This window comes from Brienomyrus brachyistius, chromosome 12, assembly GCF_023856365.1.
Source record: "Brienomyrus brachyistius isolate T26 chromosome 12, BBRACH_0.4, whole genome shotgun sequence".
In the NCBI taxonomy this organism is placed as follows: Eukaryota; Metazoa; Chordata; class Actinopteri; order Osteoglossiformes; family Mormyridae; genus Brienomyrus; species Brienomyrus brachyistius.
The window spans coordinates 17176367-17196823 of NC_064544.1; the positions used below are offsets into that span (position 1 = coordinate 17176367).

General features: G+C 42.9%; 2 protein-coding genes across 3 annotated transcripts; both read left to right on the forward strand.

Annotated features, from left to right (window-relative positions):
- Window positions 1–3433: 3433 nt before the first annotated feature.
- LOC125704909 (ubiquitin-60S ribosomal protein L40-like) lies at window positions 3434–4296 on the forward strand. Its single transcript, XM_048971056.1, has 2 exons — window positions 3434–3618; window positions 3961–4296. The coding sequence occupies exons 1-2, from the start codon at window positions 3474–3476 to the stop codon at window positions 4101–4103; spliced, it is 288 nt and encodes a 95-aa protein (XP_048827013.1). The 5' UTR covers window positions 3434–3473; the 3' UTR covers window positions 4104–4296.
- A 6580-nt stretch (window positions 4297–10876) lies between these two features.
- tkfc (triokinase/FMN cyclase) lies at window positions 10877–19939 on the forward strand. 2 transcript variants are annotated; one of them, XR_007381275.1, is made up of 16 exons: window positions 10877–10918; window positions 11346–11535; window positions 11998–12290; window positions 12467–12545; window positions 12636–12725; window positions 12938–12972; window positions 13079–13163; window positions 14577–14666; window positions 15536–15652; window positions 15922–16041; window positions 16623–16760; window positions 16868–16974; window positions 17386–17489; window positions 17702–17739; window positions 17804–17896; window positions 19294–19312. XR_007381275.1 is itself a non-coding variant. In XM_048971032.1 (16 exons), exons 1-16 carry the CDS (start codon window positions 10913–10915, stop codon window positions 19450–19452), a joined length of 1740 nt encoding a protein of 579 aa, XP_048826989.1. In that variant the 5' UTR covers window positions 10877–10912; the 3' UTR covers window positions 19453–19939. The 2 variants fall into 2 exon arrangements, 1 of the variants encoding a protein (XP_048826989.1); XM_048971032.1 differs by having other exon boundaries at window positions 17702–17735; window positions 19294–19939.
- Window positions 19940–20457: the final 518 nt, after the last annotated feature.

Sequence of the window (20457 nt, forward strand, 5' to 3'; positions counted from 1 at the left end):
GATGCTCCCGGTTATTAGCACAGTACACAGAGAGCGCTGTAGACATGCAGCAGACCAGAAGCATAGCACTTCAAACCCGCTTTATAACTGTACATTTAGATCGATACAGGGGTATGTGTATCGATACACTCGTGTTGTGTTTCTTTCTTCCCTGTAAATCAGGAGTCAGGAGCCGCTTGTGTAGATCTTCAGATTCAGCCTTTATTGCCACTGTAGTGAGGTTACAGCCAAGGCTGGACGCCCTGCAGGAGCGTGTCCAATACTGTTTTACACTAATTTTCATGCATTTTCTTATCGTGTAACAATATCTCGTCAGTTAAGCATCATCATTCCCTCAACCATTCACCATCGTTGTTTTCTCCCTTGATCCACACCCCTAGATGATAAGTCTGTCAATCATTTCTTTTACAGTTTGGTGCCTCGGCTGAACATAATGGTGGCGTGACCATCTCTAGTTGTGTTTTTTTAAATATCCAGCCGTGAACTTTTGATGAATTCAGGCGAATCCCTTCCTTCAGTAGGAAACCTTGGAAACTTCAGCTTGTTGCACATTATTTGGCTAGAGGGTTAATAATATATTTGTCCTTCAACATAGTGATAAACTGCAGCACTAATAAAGTACATCGCCTGGCATCACACTATCGCTTGTGTATATAAAGCTTATTCTCATATATATCATAAGGTAATGCTCTTGTGACATAAAATTATATATATGAGTATGTTGCACAGTAAAGTATAAGTATATTGCACCAGTATCATAAGTGGCTATATTGCACTTGTTTGTAAAACCAAGTTAGACTTCAAACTGTGGGAAAAAGTCAAGATACATTGCACCGAATCATGGATAAGAGGAAACAACAGCGTGAAAACGTCTTCTTTGAATGTACAGAGATCCACAGAGCTGGAAATTTTCCACTTAATACCACTGGACATTTCACTGTGATAATTCAGGCTGACTGTAAGTGTTGTTGCGTAAATGTTTGTTTAAATGCAAATGAATCATTTATTCATGGTTGATTTTATATAAAATAATTCATTGAATGTAAAAAGAAGCAAACAACCAGATATGTGATATTTAGTAAATTCATTTAAGAGTTAAACGGACTTTAAAGGCACTTAACCTCTTTTCACGATCAGCAGCCAACGAGGTATTTGCTTTATTTCATTTTGTGCTGTGCGCCATTTTTGTAGTTTTCATTCATCTTAATGTCATGTATCATGTATCATCGATGTATTAATGTTATGTTTTATTCATAATTGTAGTTCTTACGGCGTGAAGCGTGCTGGCGTACCGTGTGCTGACTTGATGGCAAAACAGTGGATTCCTCAGCCGAATAAGGCACGCCCAAGCAATAAACGCCCGTTTTAAAATAACAGACCTGTGTCTGTTTTGTCGTGAAGAGAGTTACACTGGCAGTTTGATCAGGGGTATAATAGCACCCTTAATATAATAGCACATGCATAATTATTCAGTCATTTTGAACAGTCATGTTGTATTTTTATAGAGGCCCTTACACAGACCCACAGTGTATTATACATTCCAGCTTTCTCCCTCATGTGAAGTCACAAGTATCCTGTCTAATGAGACTAAAAATAAAATATTTATAACACTGTATACAAAATTTACTGATTACATCCATCACAAACTAACGAGTTCAGTCCCTGGGATCATAGCGCCCCCTGCTGCTGGTGGGTTGTCATTTTGTTGTAGCGAGCTGCTGTTTCACGGCGCACTTCCTTACTGCAGATTAGTGCAAAGTGTATTTTTGTTGATTGTTATTGCTTTTCCACAACCTCATTATCTTACTTAACTTTCACTTTCAATTTTACAGAGATGAGAAGTCACATGCTTTTCTAAAAAGGTACTTTAGCAAGTACATACAGCATATAAAGGTGGGTATTAATAATGCTGACAAATGAGTTGCCTGACAATTAAAGTTAAATGACCTCCTGTATTCCGACTGGCTACAATAGATAGACATACATTTTTCACAGGCACCACTAGGCCAAAATGAATTAGTGAAAAACTCTGTGATGATTCTGGATCATTAACCACACAGTTTAATAAAAACACTTCAAATGCACAGAGGCCAATAAATTAAACTTACAAAATGACAGTTTTATGTTAAACAACATGCTTATAAGAAGGTTATTTAATCGGCCTGTATAATAAAACTTGGTAATACTTAACATTAACTTTACCTTCATAATGCATTCATTGAATGTTCATTAGCAGCATGCAAGTATATCTGAATATCATAACATACCTGAATAGCTTTGTTATACATCAATAACAAACATTACACAATTATGATTATAATGTCTTTTATTATATTTTTTGTTATTAGTGTATAGTAAAGCTGTTAAGGTTAGGATGTTAAGGTATATTTACTTGCTGTGAATGCATTATGAAAGTGCACTGAATGTTCTATGAATGGATTATAAAGCCATTATCAAGGTAAAGTTAATGTAAGGGATGACTTAAAACTTTAAACATGGCCACAACAGTATTAATACTAAACTTTAAAAATGAAAAATTGCTGTTAACATGCTGATTGCATGAAGATTATTATTTAATTTGTCTCTATAGTAAAACTTTGACCAGAGCTGTAAAAGCCACAACAGTACTGACACTGTCCTATATGCAAACATATCTTTGAGTTCTGGGAAATTGCATTACGTCATTCCACTACTTGCCTGACTGCATGCCTGGGTAAAACCCAAACAAACCAGGAAATATCATAGAAAATACCATGAATGTCAGAGTTACTATGAGCATCACATACAGCACACATTCCTAAACTACATACGTTCATGAAACTTCATGGATGAGACTCATGAAGCTAAAGTGTTTTATGTTGTTTTCAATGAGTGATGCAATAATGGACACAGATGTTTTATGACTTCATTCTTTCCCAGTAACCCTAAACCTATTCATGATAATCATAGAAATATGCATTGACAGTACATTACTGAATTCTACTACATTTTGCTGTTTTTGATAGAAGCAGTCAAAGGCAAACGAATCCAAATCGGAAACAAAACACATAGTCCACACACAAGCAGAGGTCTATAACAGGAAAACAGGGCAAGTCACCAAATCCAGAACATTAGGTAAAGAACAAGAACGACATTACAGCAAGCAGGGATCATACACATAAAGTATATAATGGAACAAATGTTCAGTATAGTGTGATACTCAGTACTTCTCAATGAGATCACTGAAAGCAGGTGCTTTTAATCGGTGTCTAATTAATACAGTTAATGAGGTACATTTGGACCTGTAACATTCAGGGGAGATGAAGCTGACACTGACTGGGCCTGGCTTTGGAGAGGAGTGACATCTACATTCTTAGACATGAACTACGTGACTCACCCTTCAGAATACAATATTTACAGTGCAACGTAAAAGTGAAAGCAGAAAAGGAGAAAAGGAGAACTACGATAATATCAGACACAGGATAAAAACCAGCATGGGGAAAACTTACCAGGTCGTGGTAAATGGAATAAAAGGAGAGAAAATAACAGTTGATGTTGGGAATTCAGAGGATCAGATGAAGAACATGACTGTTTTAGAGCTAAAGAAGAAAATTGCTCTGAAGCTGCCAGGGACAGCAGGTAAATGGCAATGACTTTCTGTGTGTCAAATACTCTTCATTTGTCACTGAAAAGGCGATGTGCTTTGTTGCATTAAGGTAGCATAGTTTGGCCTCGTCAGTCAGATTGCCAGTTCAAATTCCCTGTTATTGTACCTTTCAGACAGCTGCTTCACCTAATAGTGTTTAATAATTAGTTAAAATTAATGAATGCCAGTGGGTTTGTGTGTCAAACAGTTCGAAATTGACACGCAAAATCCCTAATCTAATTGTTTTTTACTTTTTTTGTTTTAAATATCGTGCCATCCTTCCATGCTTGGATTGTTTAACAAATATTTTTGCTTCTGTGACGTCTCTCTGACAGTGGATGACCTGAGCAGCCTGAGGCTGATTTTCACCGACAAACAGCTAGAAGATTCCTGCCAGCTCTCCTCTTATGGGATCCAAGACAAGTCCGTCATTCAGTTGGTGATCCGGTTGCCTGGGGGTGGATATCTTCCCCAATGAAGTACAGCAAAGATTCCTACAGGGGGCACCACTATGCACCTGAACAATACTGTCTAGTCTGTTTCCTATCACTGTGGAACGAGGGAATGATTTCTGTTGGGGGAAAAATGGGCAATATTCACTTTAATGATAAACTTGCATGGATTAACCGTGTGGGCTTTTGGGTAAATGCCCAGGGGCACCTCTTCCATGGGGGGGGCGGGGGGGGGGGGGCGGGCATGCAGAAGAAGCAACCCCCCCCCAGTCCCATTCACGGATGTCTTTTAACAAGTCAATGTGATTTAATGTCCAGTTTATTTAATATGATTGCATATTAATCTTGCAGTTCTGAACTCACTGTGAAGCGTATGTAACATTTTACCCTTGTTAGATGCATTCCAGAATTTCCTGAACCACCAATCAGCTCTGTTTTTGTCGCTGTGCTGTGTGTGCTGTTGACCAGGGGCACTTACTATTCAATATCCAGTCTTAATAATAACTCCTAATTTCTCTGCTAATAAGCATCTAAATCAGATACTGTAAAATTAAAACCATATGTAACAAGACAAAACATCCAGTCTATTTTTGATTAAAAGGTTGTTGATATCGCCATAATGCAAACCAATATTTAAGTATGTAAATACAAGAAACTGTTTTTAACTCGTGTTTTCAAGCACATGAAAAAAGCAGACTGCAGGTCTTTATATCCAAGTAAAATCTTTTTTTTGTTTATGAAAATGTTGTAAATAACACTGGGAGCAGACTGTCAGGAAACTTGTCAGGAGCCTGGGGGAGACCCAGTTGCAGACAACATAGATTATTTGTAAAATGCAAACAGGATCAATCGGCAGGATCATGGTCAGGGTTACAGAGAAAGAGGGTCAAAGCCAGCGGAGTCAGTCCAACATGGGAGTTGGGACAGGAGGCAGGTACACTGGGAGAAGCTGGGGAATTGGAATAGGACTGGAGCCTGGCGAGTGGGGTGGGTCAGGGCTAAATGGGAGACAAAAGCAGGCGCACTCAGTAAAGAACAGTACCTCACACAAAGTGTGAGATAGCCTAGGGAAATATCTACAGATATCCTATAGATATTGCAACTGAAATGTATATGTATTATTCAGTGTATAATACATTTAAAACCCACTCCTGGAGCCGACACCTTATCGTGCTGGAGGGGTTTGTGTGTTCCAGTGATCTCAGGAGCTAAGGTGCCTGGAGCTTTATGCCCCTGGTAGGGTCACCCAAGGCAAACAGGTCCTGAGTGAGGAAGCAGATGAAATGCTGTCATAAAAGACCCCACGTTTTCCCTTGCCCGGACGTGGGTCACCGGCGCCCCCCCCTGGAGTGAGGCCTGGGGGTGGGGCTCGATGGCAAGCACCTGGTAGCCAGACCTGCACCCATGGGGCCTGGTCAGGCACAGCCCGAAGAAGGCAGCTGATGAGTACCAGCGAGTCAAGGCGCTCACTAAGGCAAAAACTTGGGTGTAGGAGGAGTTTGGCAAGGCCATGGAGAACGACTTCTGGGCGGCTTCGAGGAGATTCTGGTCCACCATCCGGCGGCTCAGGGCAGGAAACCGGTGCAGCATCAACACTGTTTATAGTGGGGATGGGGCGCTGTTGACCTCAGCTCGGGACGTTGTGGGTCGGTGGAAAGAATACTTCAAAGACCTCCTCAATCCCACCGACACGCCTTCCAAGGAGGGAGCAGAGTCTGGGGACTTGGGGGTGGACTCCCCTATCTCTGGGGCGGAGGTCACTGAGGTGGTTAAAAAGCTCCTCGGTGGCCGGGCCCCGGGGGTGGATGAGATCTGCCCAGAGTTCCTCAAGGCTCTGGATGTTGCGGGGCTGTCCTGGTTGACATGCATCTGCAGCATCGCGTGGACATCGGGGGGCGGTGCCTCTGGATTGGCAGACCGGGGTGGTGGTCCCCCTCTTCAAGAAAGGGGACTGGAGGGTTCCAACTATATAAACTATATATAGTTTTCCAACTATAGGGGATCACACTCTTCACCCTCCCTGGTAAGGTCTATTCAGGGGTGCTGGAGAGGAGGGTCCATCGGATAGTCGAACCTTGGATTCAGGAGGAGCAGTGTGGTTTTCACCCTGGCCGTGGAACAGTGGACCAGCTCTATACTCTCCACAGGGTTTTGGAGGGTTCATTGCCCAACCAGTCCATATGTGCTTTGTGGACTTGGAGAAGGCATTCAACCGCATCCCTCGGAGAGTCCTGTGGGGAGTGCTCCGGGAGTATGGGGTGCCGGGCTTCCTTTTAACGGCTGTTTGGTCCCTGTACAACCGGTGTTAGAGCTTGGTCCGCATTGTCGGCAGTAAGTCGTACTTGTTTCCAGTGAGCGTTGAACTCCGCCAGGGCTGCCCTTTATTACCGATTCTGTTCATAACTTTTATGGACAGAATTTCTAGGCGCAGCCATGTCGTTGAGGGTGTCCGGTTTGGTGACCTCAGGATTAGACCTCAGTGTGAAGCGACTGGGATGAAAATCAGCACCTGTAATTCCGAGACTATGGTCCTCAGCTGGAAAAGGGTGGTGTGCTCTCTCTGGGTCGGGGAGGAGGTCCTCTCCCAAGTAGGAGTATCTCGTGGTCTTGTTCATGAGTGAGGGAAGGATGGAGTGGGATATCGACAGGTATATCGGTGCGGCATATGCAGTGATGCGGGCTTTGCATTAGTCTGTCATGGTGAAGAAGGAGTTGAGCTAAAAGGCAAAGCTCTCGATTTACTAGTCGATCTACAGTACGTTCCTACCCTCACCTATGGTTATGAGCTATGGGTAGTGACCGAAAGAACGAGATCGTGGGTGCAAGCGGCCGAAATGAGTTTCCTCCGCAGGGTAGCTGGGCTCTCCCTTAGAGATAGGGTGAGGAGCTCAGTCATTCGGGAGGGACTCAGAGTAGAGCCGCTGCTCCTCCGTATCGAGAGGAGCCAGATGAGGTGGCTCGGGCATCTGATTAGGATGCCTCCTGGACACCTCCCTGGTGAGGTGTTCCGGGCATGTCCCACTGGGAGGAGACCCCGGGGAAGACCCAGGACACACTGGAGGGTTTATGTCTCTCGGCTGGCCTGGGAACGCCTCAGGATTCCCCTAGAGGAGCTGGATGAAGTGGCCAGGGGGAGAGGGAAGTCTGGGTTTCCCTGCTGAAACTGTTGCCTCCATGACCCGACCTTGGATAAGCGGAAGATAATGTATGGATGGATGGATACATTTAAAACATATGATACAGCATTACTGGGACTTTCATAAAATATAGTGCCTAAAGTTTACAGAGAGTGTTGTGGTTTTTCCTTCTCCGCCAAATCAGAAGTCTGAAGCCGCTTGTGTTGATCCAAATTCAGTGTTTATTGCAACAATGAAGTTGCAACCAAGGCTGGACACTTAAAGTGTGTCCAATACTTGGTCAGATTGGTCAGGTCTTCTTGTTCCACAGATGACTGGCATCCGGGACATTTCATATAGGCTAAGTATAGAGAAATCAAATTTTTTTAGTTACCTTGTTTACTGCATCCGACAAAAAAGAGTTAAAAAAAACAGGATAATCCCTGAGGTTTCATTAAGTTCTTTTGTCAAGGATCAACCCTGGGGATCCCCGAGTGACGTCAGGAAGACCACGCCCCCTGGTAAACCCTGACCAATTACCTTCCTGAACACATTGTTTGCCTGGGTTACGTGCTTCTGTACCGTTTTTTATGGTTTTTCTGGTTCTTGTGCAACTATGCTCCTCAGATGATTCCAAGTTGCTCTAATCAGTGGATTCTATTTAGTTTGTCTGATCTTGTACTCCAGCGTGAGATTTTCATGGTTTGTTCTGAGTTCTTCTGTCTTGTTTACTTGACCCCGCTTCCATCTTCATATTCCGAGACCTGCCTGCCCCCCAGAACTCTGACGTACATCGCCCGACCATCGTCTGTTTTCTGACTACGGATTTTGTCTTCCGATTTGGGACATTGTGGCACCACCCAGCTGTTTACCTCGTTGCCACTATTGAGTTTTGCCATGCCCCAAATAAAGCCGGTTTTCATCCCTGAATCCACGCAAGAGTCCTTCTTACTCGCATTCCCTGATATCTATAGCTGCAAGACTTGTATATAAATATAGAATATTAAGAATGAGTTTATCAAGTGCAATAATCCATCCATTTTCCATACTTATCCACATTATAATAATTATATTCACAATCAAGTACAATTTATAAAAGTTGAGTCAGTAATGCTTACAGGCACAATCAGACTGGTGGTGATTTTCTCACACACTATAATACTTACTGACTTATATTCATGGAAATTTGCAGCAGCCAGTGTTGCCATGGTCTCCTCAAAATATCTCTGTCAGCAGTGCCAGTTTCCGAACCTCCTGGTAGGGCCACTCCTTCCCACACTTCTGATTCCCTCCATCCTTCAGAGCTGGACACGTGAACTTATACTGACCCTACAGTTTAATGGCAAAGCTTGAGTTAGAGGGAGAAACTGTGAATGCAGTCAAAATGCTGAATAGATACAAAGCAGCTTTAGGGAGAAACAGAAAGGGCTAATATGGTAAGTAAATAAAGCTTCACACCTTATCAAGGAGACTTTGACACCAACCAGTCTCTGTGGTGGCAACATGCCCACAGGACATTTCCGCCCTCAGGGTCTCTGAGTCATAATCCAGGGCTACAGACAAAGTGCATTTTTACAAAAACTATAGACCACTGCATACCACCCTCAGACATCATGATATATGTCAGGCAGAAGATCCCCATGTATTATATAAATAAATAGATAAAATGGTAATGTTACATATTTCGAACAATAATGCTACATTCGCCATATTTTGTACAAATCCTGTCAGGCTCAGCACCCGTCTATCCAAGTCTTTCGTGCCTTCTCCCCATTTGGCCAGCAGGTGTCACTGGCCATCCATTGTCAGTCTTCAGTGTGTTTCTCCTGTTTCTGCAGTGGGCTGGATGACTCAATGAGCTGAGCATGTGGGTTTCTGTAATCCCTTCTGTAGTGTGTTAAAATCCTGCATCCTCTGTTTTTGTCTTTTGTAGATTTTGGTCCCTAGTATTTCATTTGTATCAGTTTTTCTAGTTCCTATGTTTTGTGACTTGTATTTGGTTTTGGTTTCCTGCTTTGTGCCCATGGTTGTGTTTTAACTATCTTTGTTTCTCCCCAGTATCAGATTGTTTCCTTGCTTCTGTCGCTTTCTTGGTTTCCCTGTTTGATCTCCTAGTTCCTTGATTTAATTATTAGTTTCACCTGTTGCCTGTTCTTGTGCCAGTCCTTGTGTGCTCAACCTGATTGCTCGTTGTCCTGCACCCTCCCTGATTAGTTAATTGTTTCATGTCTCATTCTTGGTTGTGTATTTAGGTTCCTGCTTTTGTTCAGTTCCTGTGTGGGTCATTGTATTTCATGTGCATTTCAGTAGGTGTGTTTCATAATGTTAGAAGTAGATATGGCAATTTCGAATCATCAAAATAATTTCGAAATATTCGAAACTAACAATGTTTCGAAACGGTTCGAAAAGTTTCGAAACATTAGTTGTGCACAGCCTGCTGGCAAAAACCGGAACTGCAGCTATAGTAAATGCTGCAGAATAAAAATCTATTGGTACAAGTTTCGAATTTCCCGAACCTCGAACTGACAAAAATGTGCATACAATATTAATTTCTTTTTGATTATTTTTATGTTTTCTGTCATAGGTATCCTACATCTACAATTGGCGTGTGATTTTGCCAACCGTAATTAAACTATTGCGAATCATAAAACGTTAGATTATTAATGTCTCTTGTGTATGGTCGCGAAACCTCTCTTGCACTAATATCAGAAGCAGAGAAGAGCATGTTAGCAATATTATGAACAAGCCTGCACGTCCACTTCAGTGGCCTCTATAATAGAGCATATTTGGCCACCGGCTCATTCCACCATGCTGTGCTAAAATGCTACTGGGGATTATCACTGCCTGAAGCCGTCAGACAACTGGTGACCGACATCACTGTTCCACTCATCATCTCCTTTGTTTTACTTTATTTTGAAGGTGAAGTGCTTGTTCTGCAGCAAGGAGCTGGTGAATGTTCTTCGTTTTTTCTCGTTTTATTCAACAGTGAACACATTACAAATGTACGCTATATGTATTCACTAGTAGGTGTCACTGGTGCGCAGCGTATTGGATGAAGCTTCAACGAATGAAGCTTTTGGAGCATCGATTGGCTGGAAAGTCTCACTGCTTCAGAAAGCCTAATTTCCCCATTACTACTAGAGTCCATCTGCCTAACTCCCCCCCCCTCCCCCCCATTGTCTATTAAAAATCAGCCTTTCCGAGTATCTGGACTGATTCTTGTCAAGGATCCATTGCATTGGTTTGTTTGTATTGACACCCTGCCATATACAGTACAGTTAATACCTATTTGAATATTGACATTATTATTATTATTATTATTATTATTATTATTATTATTATTATTATTATTATTGACGTGTATACCATTAAAATGCATTTTCAGACATGAATGCTTAAATTACAGCCTCTATACAATAAAACCTCAGTTTTCTGAGAGTCTCCATCTCATTAAAGCAGTTCTTAAAGCAGTTCGGTAATGTCGCAATATACGAATTTTTATTAGGCGTAACTGGCGTAGGAATGAATGTTAACATTATGTTTTCTTATTATATTATCTAAATGAACGGACAAGTAGCTGTATTACTGTACAGGTACGTGAAAATCACAGTTTGTTGATGTCTCTATGAAGTCCCAGGCTTTCGCGCAGTCTCGCGAGAGTCGCGCTTAGCGGAGCACCCACGGTCAGCGTGACGTTAGACGGAGATCGGAATACAACCATGGAGGTTGGTGTCAGGGTGCTTATTCTGGCCCCTACGATGTTTAAGTTCTGCGTATTTTTATTGCGCATTATCGCTAATGATTACTTGTCTGTTAATAAGAAAACTTGCATTGTTACGTTTCTTTGTCGATTATTTCTGTAGCTGAACGTGTACGATCAGTTGTGTTTTTTTAAAAAAAATACATTATTGTGCAATGAATACTTCCTCAAATATATTTCTGGCATGTCGTCCCTTTTGGATGCGTAGGTTTGTATTATGAGAAATTATCTGAACTGGAACATCATTTGGCACTGCCGTTGGCGCTCTGGTAACACCGAGAGCAGAGAAGTATTCCATGAAAGACGAAATGAAAGTGCAAAGCATATAGTTTGTCGAGTAAGGAATTATTATATATCACAGCTGTGTAGCACGGTGGTAATTTGTCTTGCAGGTTCCAAAAAAGCTTCTGAATTCAGTGGACAGCTGTGTGGATGAGGCGCTGTCTGGGATCGTAAGCAGCAGCAGTGGGCTGTCCCTGCTTAGGGGCCACAGGGTGGTGGTGCGTTCTGACCTTGAGACTCTGAGGAACCGAGTGGCATTGGTATCAGGAGGCGGCTCTGGACATGAACCAGCGCACGCAGGTAATTAACGGGTGCATGAAGCGCAGCTGGCTGCAACTCAAAGTTCCCTTGCTCCAAGTTCTCTGTTTTTAATTAATGTCTTCTCCCATTGTTCATGCAGGTTGTCTCCTCAAATCATGTGACTCTAAATTGCTTGTAGTGTCTGGTTGTATGTGTGTCCGCCAGTGCTCTGTGCTCCAGGTTCACTGCTGCAATGTGTTGGATAAAGTGAGAAGAGAGAGGGATGCATGCTAATGATTTTCAGGCCAGTTGAAACTGCGAGTTGGTGTTACCTGTTATTTTGTTTTTAAGGTAACGCTTCATGGGGAGCAGCACCTTTCTCGGTGCACCTCAGTGGTACCTTGCTGGTCTGGGATTTGATCACAAGCACGCTTCCATAATCATTAGGCCAGGAAAAAAACACACAAACAAGTGAGTGTAAAGGAAAGAGGATTCTGATTTATCTTTGCCTGTATCCTGCAGGGTACGTGGGAGCGGGGATGCTGTCGGCGGCAGTGGCCGGCTCCGTGTTTGCTTCTCCCCCACCCAGCAGCGTGCTGGCCGCCATCCTCACCCTCTGGCAGGCCGGGGCCAGCGGGGTGCTGCTCATCGTGAAGAATTACACTGGTGACCGGCTCAACTTTGGCCTGGCGCTGGAGCAGGCCCGGGCCCGGGGTGTGCCAGTCGCCATGGTGATTGTTGCTGATGACTGCGCCTTTGTCCAGCCCAGCAAGGCGGGGCGGAGGGGCCTTTGCGGCACTGTGCTTGTTCACAAGGTAATCCAGCACACCGTGGTTACACAGGATGGTTATTCCTATTTCTTTGAACCACTTGCTTTATTTTTTATTATTTTTGGGAACATAGTGTCTGCTGCTAGATCTCACCACACCAGCGCTGAATTTTGTGTTTATGAAAATTGACCAATAGATTATTATACTTAATTATTTTGCAGATGGCTGGGGCTCTGGCTGAAGAGGGCCGTTCATTGGACGAGATCGTCACCATAGTGATAAAAGCAGTGAAGGACATCGGTGAGAGTCATGCCTGCTAGTCCCATGGCTTCATGGGAGTCCTGGTGAGTCTGCGACTCTGTTTGACATGGGTGTTATTCTTGTTTCCAGGCACCCTGGGGGTCAGCATGTCCCCGTGCAGTGTCCCTGGCTGTGTGCCCTCCTTTGAACTGCCCCCAGGGGAGATGGAGCTGGGCTTGGGTGTGTACATTTGTGTTTAATCATGCTGTCAGCTTGCACGTGTAGTTATACTCAAACATCTGCAAGGAACGTTCTTAAATGTCCATCTTAATTGAAGCTGATGTTTAGAAATTAAGGATTTAATTGTTTCTGATGACCCCGTGTAGATTGTTAGATTCTAACAGTCTCCACCTGCTGCGTTCTCTGTCTGTATGTCTCCCTGGCCAACCCAGGAATACATGGGGAAGCAGGCATACAAAGGTTAAAGGTCAGTGTGCCGGAGTCGCGTGTAGCATGCTAGCACTTCATATGAGTGATCGACAATGGTGCTTGGCTAATTTAATGCTTCATTTGATTGGTTTCTTGCCTTCTAGATTGGCTCAGCAGATGAGGTAGTGAAGATTATGATGGATCACATGACTAACCCCGCCAGCCAGTCACACCTGCCACTTAATACAGGTAGGTGCAAAGCAAGAACTTCACTTCCAACTCTCTCATCACTGCAGAAAAAGCACTATTCTTAAAAAATACAACTTATGTTACAATGTTTTCGGTGTTTGCTTAAGCAGATGGCACCAAATAACTTGCTGTGGTTTGATTTTTGAGGTAATTTTAGGGTACTTTTTCCTCTCTATGGCTGTCACTTTTGATTATAATAATCGGTAATCGTTTACATTGCATTTGCCGTGGAGCAGGAGCCAAAAAGCCACACCCACAGGGGCTGAAAACTCACTCTACACGCGATGTGCAGTGACATTGCTACCTGCCGCGTCATGGGGTCATCTTTAATATTAGACTTGCACAATGTGTAATGTTAATATCGACATGGAATAATATCACATATATTATGTGCGTATATATTACGTGCATGCAGCCATCGCATCGCAAGGACTGCAGTTGTCTGCTGGGTTCAACCCATCAATAAGTTGCACTAAAACATTTTTGATAGTCATTCTGATAGATAACAAAATTTACAAGCTTTTTCTTCTTTTTCAATATTATGTAGTATATGTTAGAGAAATAAATCACTCTTCAGTTTCCCTCTCTTGCCTGAGCTCTGCATGCAGTCCCTGAGACGGTCATAATCATTCTCGTCCTTGCTGTTTGATTCAGAGGCCATGCGGTGCAATTCGTGAGGAATTAAACAAAACAAGCGAAAACAAGCAGAGAAAAGTAAACTAGAACTGATGATGAAAAGACATTCCGCCGTGTAGAAATGTCTTAATAGAGAGCAAAGGCAGGCGATTTGCAGACACTGCTTTTCGTCTTTTGACACAACTAACGGCGATATCACCAGCCTTGTTAGACTGTTGTAGATAAGTTCTCTTTGGGTATGTAGTTAACTTTCAACTCTTAAATTTAGCAAAAACTTAAAATATCATTTATCCCTGCTCAAAGCACCATGTATTCAGCAAAGAATAACGTCGTATAGTTTATATGATTCATATTAGGTAAGATGACGCGGCTACGCGACAGGGCTAACTTTTGCTTTAGCAGAGATTATTCTGACATAGAGGAATCGTAGAAGGTAAATGAAGCAAACTGATTCAAAATATGAAAAAAAAACAGGCTAGGCTAATCCGAGAGGCTAAAAAGCACATATCTATGGCTAGCCGCGCATTATTGGGTGAGTACGTCAAATTCAGAAATCTTATTTACTATGTATTTGTATTGAAGTCCAGCTGCGGTGATTTGTGGGCTCTGCAATACTGACGGACGGCTACACTTTCATTTATAATGTTAAGTGCTTCCACACAACAGATGGTTTTTGTTTATTTTCACCTTCCACTATGCGCCATCTCCCTTCCGCCATATTGCCATATAATCGAGAATGAACATTTTCTAATAATTGTTTATGGTGCACTGCGGCAGGGGACACTGTGGTGCTCTGTGTGAATAACCTGGGAGCCTTGTCCTGTCTGGAGATGGCCGTGGTGACCAGAGCAGCCCTAACCTGCCTGGGTAAGACTGATCTCTTCCACTGACAATATGCTATTGAGCTTTACTCTTCTGCAGTGAGTGGTCTCCCTGCTGGGCAGTGTTTGGTGGTGGCAGTGCAGGGTCTCCATGTGTCCTGGAATTTGTTTTTTAAGTACATTTTCCAGTCATAGAAAGTCATGGAAAATGAAATGTCCACATCCCCTGGAAAATAAATGGGATGTCCTTGGATTACATGGACATGGACATTATAAACTACTCATATTTTGAAGTTGTAGAGTTTTATAAAAGTTGATCACTGTATATGTTTTTCAGTAGGCTAATGCCAAACCTGAATCCCACTTTTGGTAGCAAGTGTACAGTAGCTGGTCAGAACTACCATATTTGCATGAATATATGGGCAGGAGAAAAAATTCAATAAATATTTTGTGGAAAAAATCTTGAAATGATGTGTTTTACTGTTTACCTAAATCATAACTACCAAGCATGAAGACATATCTTAAGATATTATTTTACAGACATATACAAGACCCACACCTTGGTTGTGAAGCCTGAGAAAGTTCTAATGAACTGTGGAATGCACCTTATATTTTGTTTCATGCTGTACTTTATTCCACAAGCAGCAATAATCTTGCTTGTAAAGTTATATGAATGAAATTGATGGAATATGGTGAACATGCACAGCTGACAAGCAAAATGTCTGCTAGCCCCTGGGCTGCACACGCACAGTCCAAGCAGATGATGCAGTTTACTTATTGCACGCTGTGCTCAGACGGTAATGCAAACAATTGAAGTATGAATTGGACTTAATGTTCAAATTTGCAGACTTAATGTAAGCAGCGTGTCACCATTTGTTGTCTTTTAATTTTTGGTGGGATTTGCCCAACTTTCAGAGGGCCGTGGGATTCACGTCGCCCGGGTCATGTCTGGGACATTCATGACATCGTTGGAGATGACCGGAGTGTCTCTCACGCTCATGCGGACTGACGTGGACAGACTGCGGCTTTTTGGTGAGCTGTATCACAGGCCTGCTGCAGCACCACAGGAAATCTAGCTCGCAGTTAGAAATAAAAAATTGCGAGATAAGAAGTACAAACACATGCACATAAATACAAATACATTGCAGATCTGCAGCAGCATATCCCATAATAGCCATTAACTTTATATTCAGCTCCTTTTGCCTTTTTTCAACCACTGGTGGTGTTCATGTGTATCGTCTGCCATTTTCTGTAGGGTCAGTAGTTATAAATGCATGTAAACTATATGTTTTGCACTCTAGATGCGAAAACCACAGCCCCCAACTGGCCCAACCTCAGCCCTGATGCGGTGAGCGGACGAAACTGCATTGTGGAGCTGCCAAAGAGTGTTTTAGCTACAGATGTGTCAGCTGAAAAAGAAGGTGTGTGGTAAAGTGAGTAGTGTTACTGACTAGAACAGACTTCAGGGTTCAGTCAGTGGAGTGAAGGAGTATCAAAATGGGCTTTTATTGGGTGTCATGTGGGAACATAGCATGAGTTGTTGCCTGTTCCTTCTGCTGAATGAATGTGAATGAATGTTATATTTATATAGCACTTTTCCAGACAGCCAAAGCGATTTACAGAACCAATGGGGAGCCACTTCAACTGCAACCCCTGTGTAGCCCCCACCTGGGTGATGCGACGGCACATAGTTTCAGTTAGATTACCTTGTCTGAACTGCAGATGGTATGTTCTGCTGGGACAGATCTTTGTGGACAACCACAGAGAACTAGGATGATTCTGTGTCACTCCATGCCACTTCCTGTCCTGGTTACAGTAGTTCTATGGTCATGCTGTATGCAGTCTTATGGAATACACCCCGTAATTTGACATAACTACATTCAAAACCACTTGTCCAGGAACCGGTGGAAGGTTGTTTGTTGTGAGCTGGCCAGATTTTAGAGAAAGCTTGTGACGAAAGCCACCCAGAGGTCTGTCAGCCATGAATAGCTTCTCTCCGCAGGTCCCCTCAGTGCTGTGACACGAAGAGTCCTGGAAGCAGTTTGTACGACTCTGCTGAATCAGCAGGAGGAGCTGAACACCTTGGATCGTGCATCAGGGGACGGGGACTGCGGGAACACGCATGCACGTGCTGCACGTGGTGCGTCATGGACAAACACACACATGTGAAGGCCCCTCTGTAGATGAACTTGCTTCAGCAAAGTGTCCACTGGTCTCTAAATGAGTGGTTGACTAATTTTTCCACAGCCGTCCAAGAGTGGATCCATAGTCATGTGATCCCGGGTTGCCCAGGGAAGGTGTTGTCTGCCCTCGCTGGATTGGTGCAGGAGCACATGGGCGGGTCTTCTGGGGCGGTCCGTAATTTCAAGTGATAGATTTTTAGTCACTACGTGTCTGACTGATTAATGCATTTTATTTTACATGAGAAGAGCTATGCAATCTCATCCCTGGTGTTCAACAGCCTATCCAGTTTATAAATGGAAAGGAACTATTACTTTCTAACAATAAATAATAGTCAGAGTTGGGTAATTCAGGTCCAGAGAATAAAAGTCCAAACCGGGATTTTGTTTCAACCAACCAGTTGAGTACTCTGTGAATGTGACTCTTTGTGCGCAACTGGTTGGTTGAAACAAAATCTTGGTCTGGACTTTTACTCTCTGGACCTGAATTACCCAAATGATAATAGTTAATCTCTTACAATATATGTTGTGCATTATTAGCTTTTAGCACCATTAGCATGACATTTTACCATTTAATCCCACCAGCTGTACAGCCTGTTTTTAACAGCCGCTGCAACCCCTCTGAGTGGATGTAGTGACTCTGCAGCCTGGGCTGATGCATTGCATGCTGGGACAGAGGCTATGAGGAGGTGAGGGTCTGCTCTGTTATTGGGACGGTAATTTATGTCTTGTTTTTTTCCAGGAATGGAATGTATGTGTAATGGGATTCTTTGCTTTCCTGGATAAAAATCCGTTACTTATGTTTTACTTTAATATTTTTTAAAACATGCTGCTGTGAGGTGACCTAAAGTTACTCTAAGTGTTTGGCTGTATTTTAAACTGCATCGTCTCTTTCTTGCAGGTATGGAGGAGCAGATCCTGGTGACCGAACCATGGTAAGTCTGCATGCGTCTCTGAGCGTGGCTCTCGTATACCCAGGTCTGACATGACTCGCTTTCCACAGCTTGATGCCCTTTGCCCAGCACTTGATGAACTGAGGAAACTTCCAGAGGTGCCCCCTGGTGGTGAGATGGCTGTTTGGCAGGCTGCCGTGCAGGTAAGAAAATGCACCTCTTGTTAATGTTTTGTCACTAGGGATAAGAAGGGAAAATGTACCTGCAAAACTTCATCATTTATAACCTTAGATTGACAGTTATAAGTAAATGCTATCTGTAAAACATTACTGTGCTGTGCCGTCAATGCAGATAATAGCTTCTGAAATGTAGGAATTTTATGTACTCCGATGTGAAGAGGAAGCCTTGTGTTTAAATGTGTGATGTTTTCAGAAAATATTAATAAAATTAACAGTGCTGCACTTGCAAGGTTTATCCGCAGTATGGAAAAGTGTGGAATTTCCAAGTCTGGATACATTTAAAAAAAAAAGTGGAAATATTTTAATATTTTCAGACTCTTACAACAAATTGGCCTGCTATGTATTTGAAACAATACATCGAAATTTTCTTATTAATGTTTTTGATGAAATTATCATTGGGAGCTGGTTGTCAGCACCAGAATGCACATAGGGTCCACATTGAAGAGTAATGACCCGAACGAATGACTGGGGGGATTTTGTGGGGTGCATGCCTGATATATCTCCAGCAAGAAATATTGATATAGACTACCCTGCCGATTACAATGTACCTAGCTCCTCAGCATGCAGACTGCTTCTACAGACATTTGCGAAAGAATGGGTCACTCTCAGGAGCTCAGTGAATTCAAGTATGGTACCATGATAGGATGCCACCTGTGCAATTCCATTCGTGAAATTTCCTCACTACTACAGTATATATTCCATGATCAGTTATTAGTGGTAATATAACAAAGGGGAAGCAATTGGGAACAACAGCATCTCAGCCATGAAGGTTTAGGCCATGTAAAATCACAGAGTGGGGACAACGCATGCTGAGGTGCACAGTGTGCAGAAGTCGCCAACTGTCCGCAGAGTCAATAGCTACAGACCTCCAAACTTCATGTGGCCTTCAGATTAGCTCAAGAACAGTGCATAGAGAACTTCATGGAATAGGTCTCTGTGGCCAAGCAGCTGTATCCAAGCCTTACATCACCAAGTGCAATGCAAAGCGTCGGATGTAGTGGTGTAAAGCACGCCGTCACTGGATTCTAGAGCAGTGGAGATGTGTTCTCTGGAGTGATGTATCACGCTTCTCTGCCTGGATATCCAATGGAAGAGGCTGGACTTGGCAGTTGCCAGGAGAACGGTACTTGCCTCACTGTTCCAACAACCTTCTATTGTTGATAAGGCCCACAGAGTCCCAAGCAGTAGACCTGCCATCTCAGGGAATAGGGCAGGAATCCAGACCAGCAGTCTAATTGATTGAAATATTAATATTAAAATGAACCTTAATGTTTAATCTAAATATAATGCAGCTGAGTGTGACTGGTTATTTTTTCATGCTTTAATATTCCCTGTTTGCTCCCTTCCCCCCACCCCTACAGAAAGCAGAGACAGGGGCGGAGTCCACACGTAACCTTACGGCAAGGGCGGGTCGAGCCAGTTACATCGCTGCCGAGCGGGTGACCCTTCCTGATCCCGGTGCTGTTGCCGTGGCCGCCATCCTTCGGACAGCGATCGGCACTTTAGGCAGCGAGAAGTAGGAGCCGAGACGGCGGTGTTGAGGAAGGCTGTGATGGAAGCTTGTAGAGCTGGACCAATTTTACTACTTCCTACAAACATGTAACAGCAGTGAATAAACTCTAATTAAAGAACAGAGAAGGGAGATGTGGTGACGTCACCTTTCTGCTTCCAGTTACTATTACATCATGCTGTTGTTTTAGCAGCCTGGCAGCAGGTCCTTTTCCTTTTTGGTAGCTTTGCTTATTTTACTGTTTTGCACTTGCATTTTTGTAGCAGGATATCTTAGCGAAGCTCTTCACACAGTTGACCAGCTCAGTGGAACAGGATCCAAAGGAAAAGTATCTTTGGCGAGTTCCACACTTGCTACTCTGTGACGTATGGACAGAGGAAAATAGCAATAATGGAATTTGATTGCAGCCCTGAAATTAACCTGCATACTGTTAAATAAATTACTAAAGTGGATGCTGTAGTGTATTAAAGCTACAAAATAAATTTATTTTACAAAAAGTTTATGGTCATCTGCATAATGGTGAGTGGGAGTCTCTGTTTAACGTTCCATGAAGGGGTTTGAACCTGTCCAGACATTCTAAGACAGTGTCATTGCTACGGATGATGGCATGCAGTACTACCAGGGTTTACGCGAAGGGGTAGGGGCTGTGCTTCATAGACAACCAGTTAGTAACCACAGATTGACACATTGCTAAGAATCGACCAATGCTGTTGAATTTTTTTTTTTTTTTTTTGTGGGGCGTAATTAGCTGTCTGAAGAGAATGAGCAGATGTTTCCATGTGGGCATATTGTCTCTACCTGCTTGTTTTTGCTTGGGTGAAAAAACCCCGTTTTTAAACTGCCATTTGCCTACTGGGGATTTTTATGATTTTCATTTTTCAAACACTTTTGCACTTAAAGCTGACTAAAAGGTTATGAAGTGTGTGAAGAACTCGGTGTGCGTGTATCTCTGCTTTATTTTACCGGTTGTTACCATCTTACCACCACTTTTGCTTCGGATGTTTTTTTCTTTCCT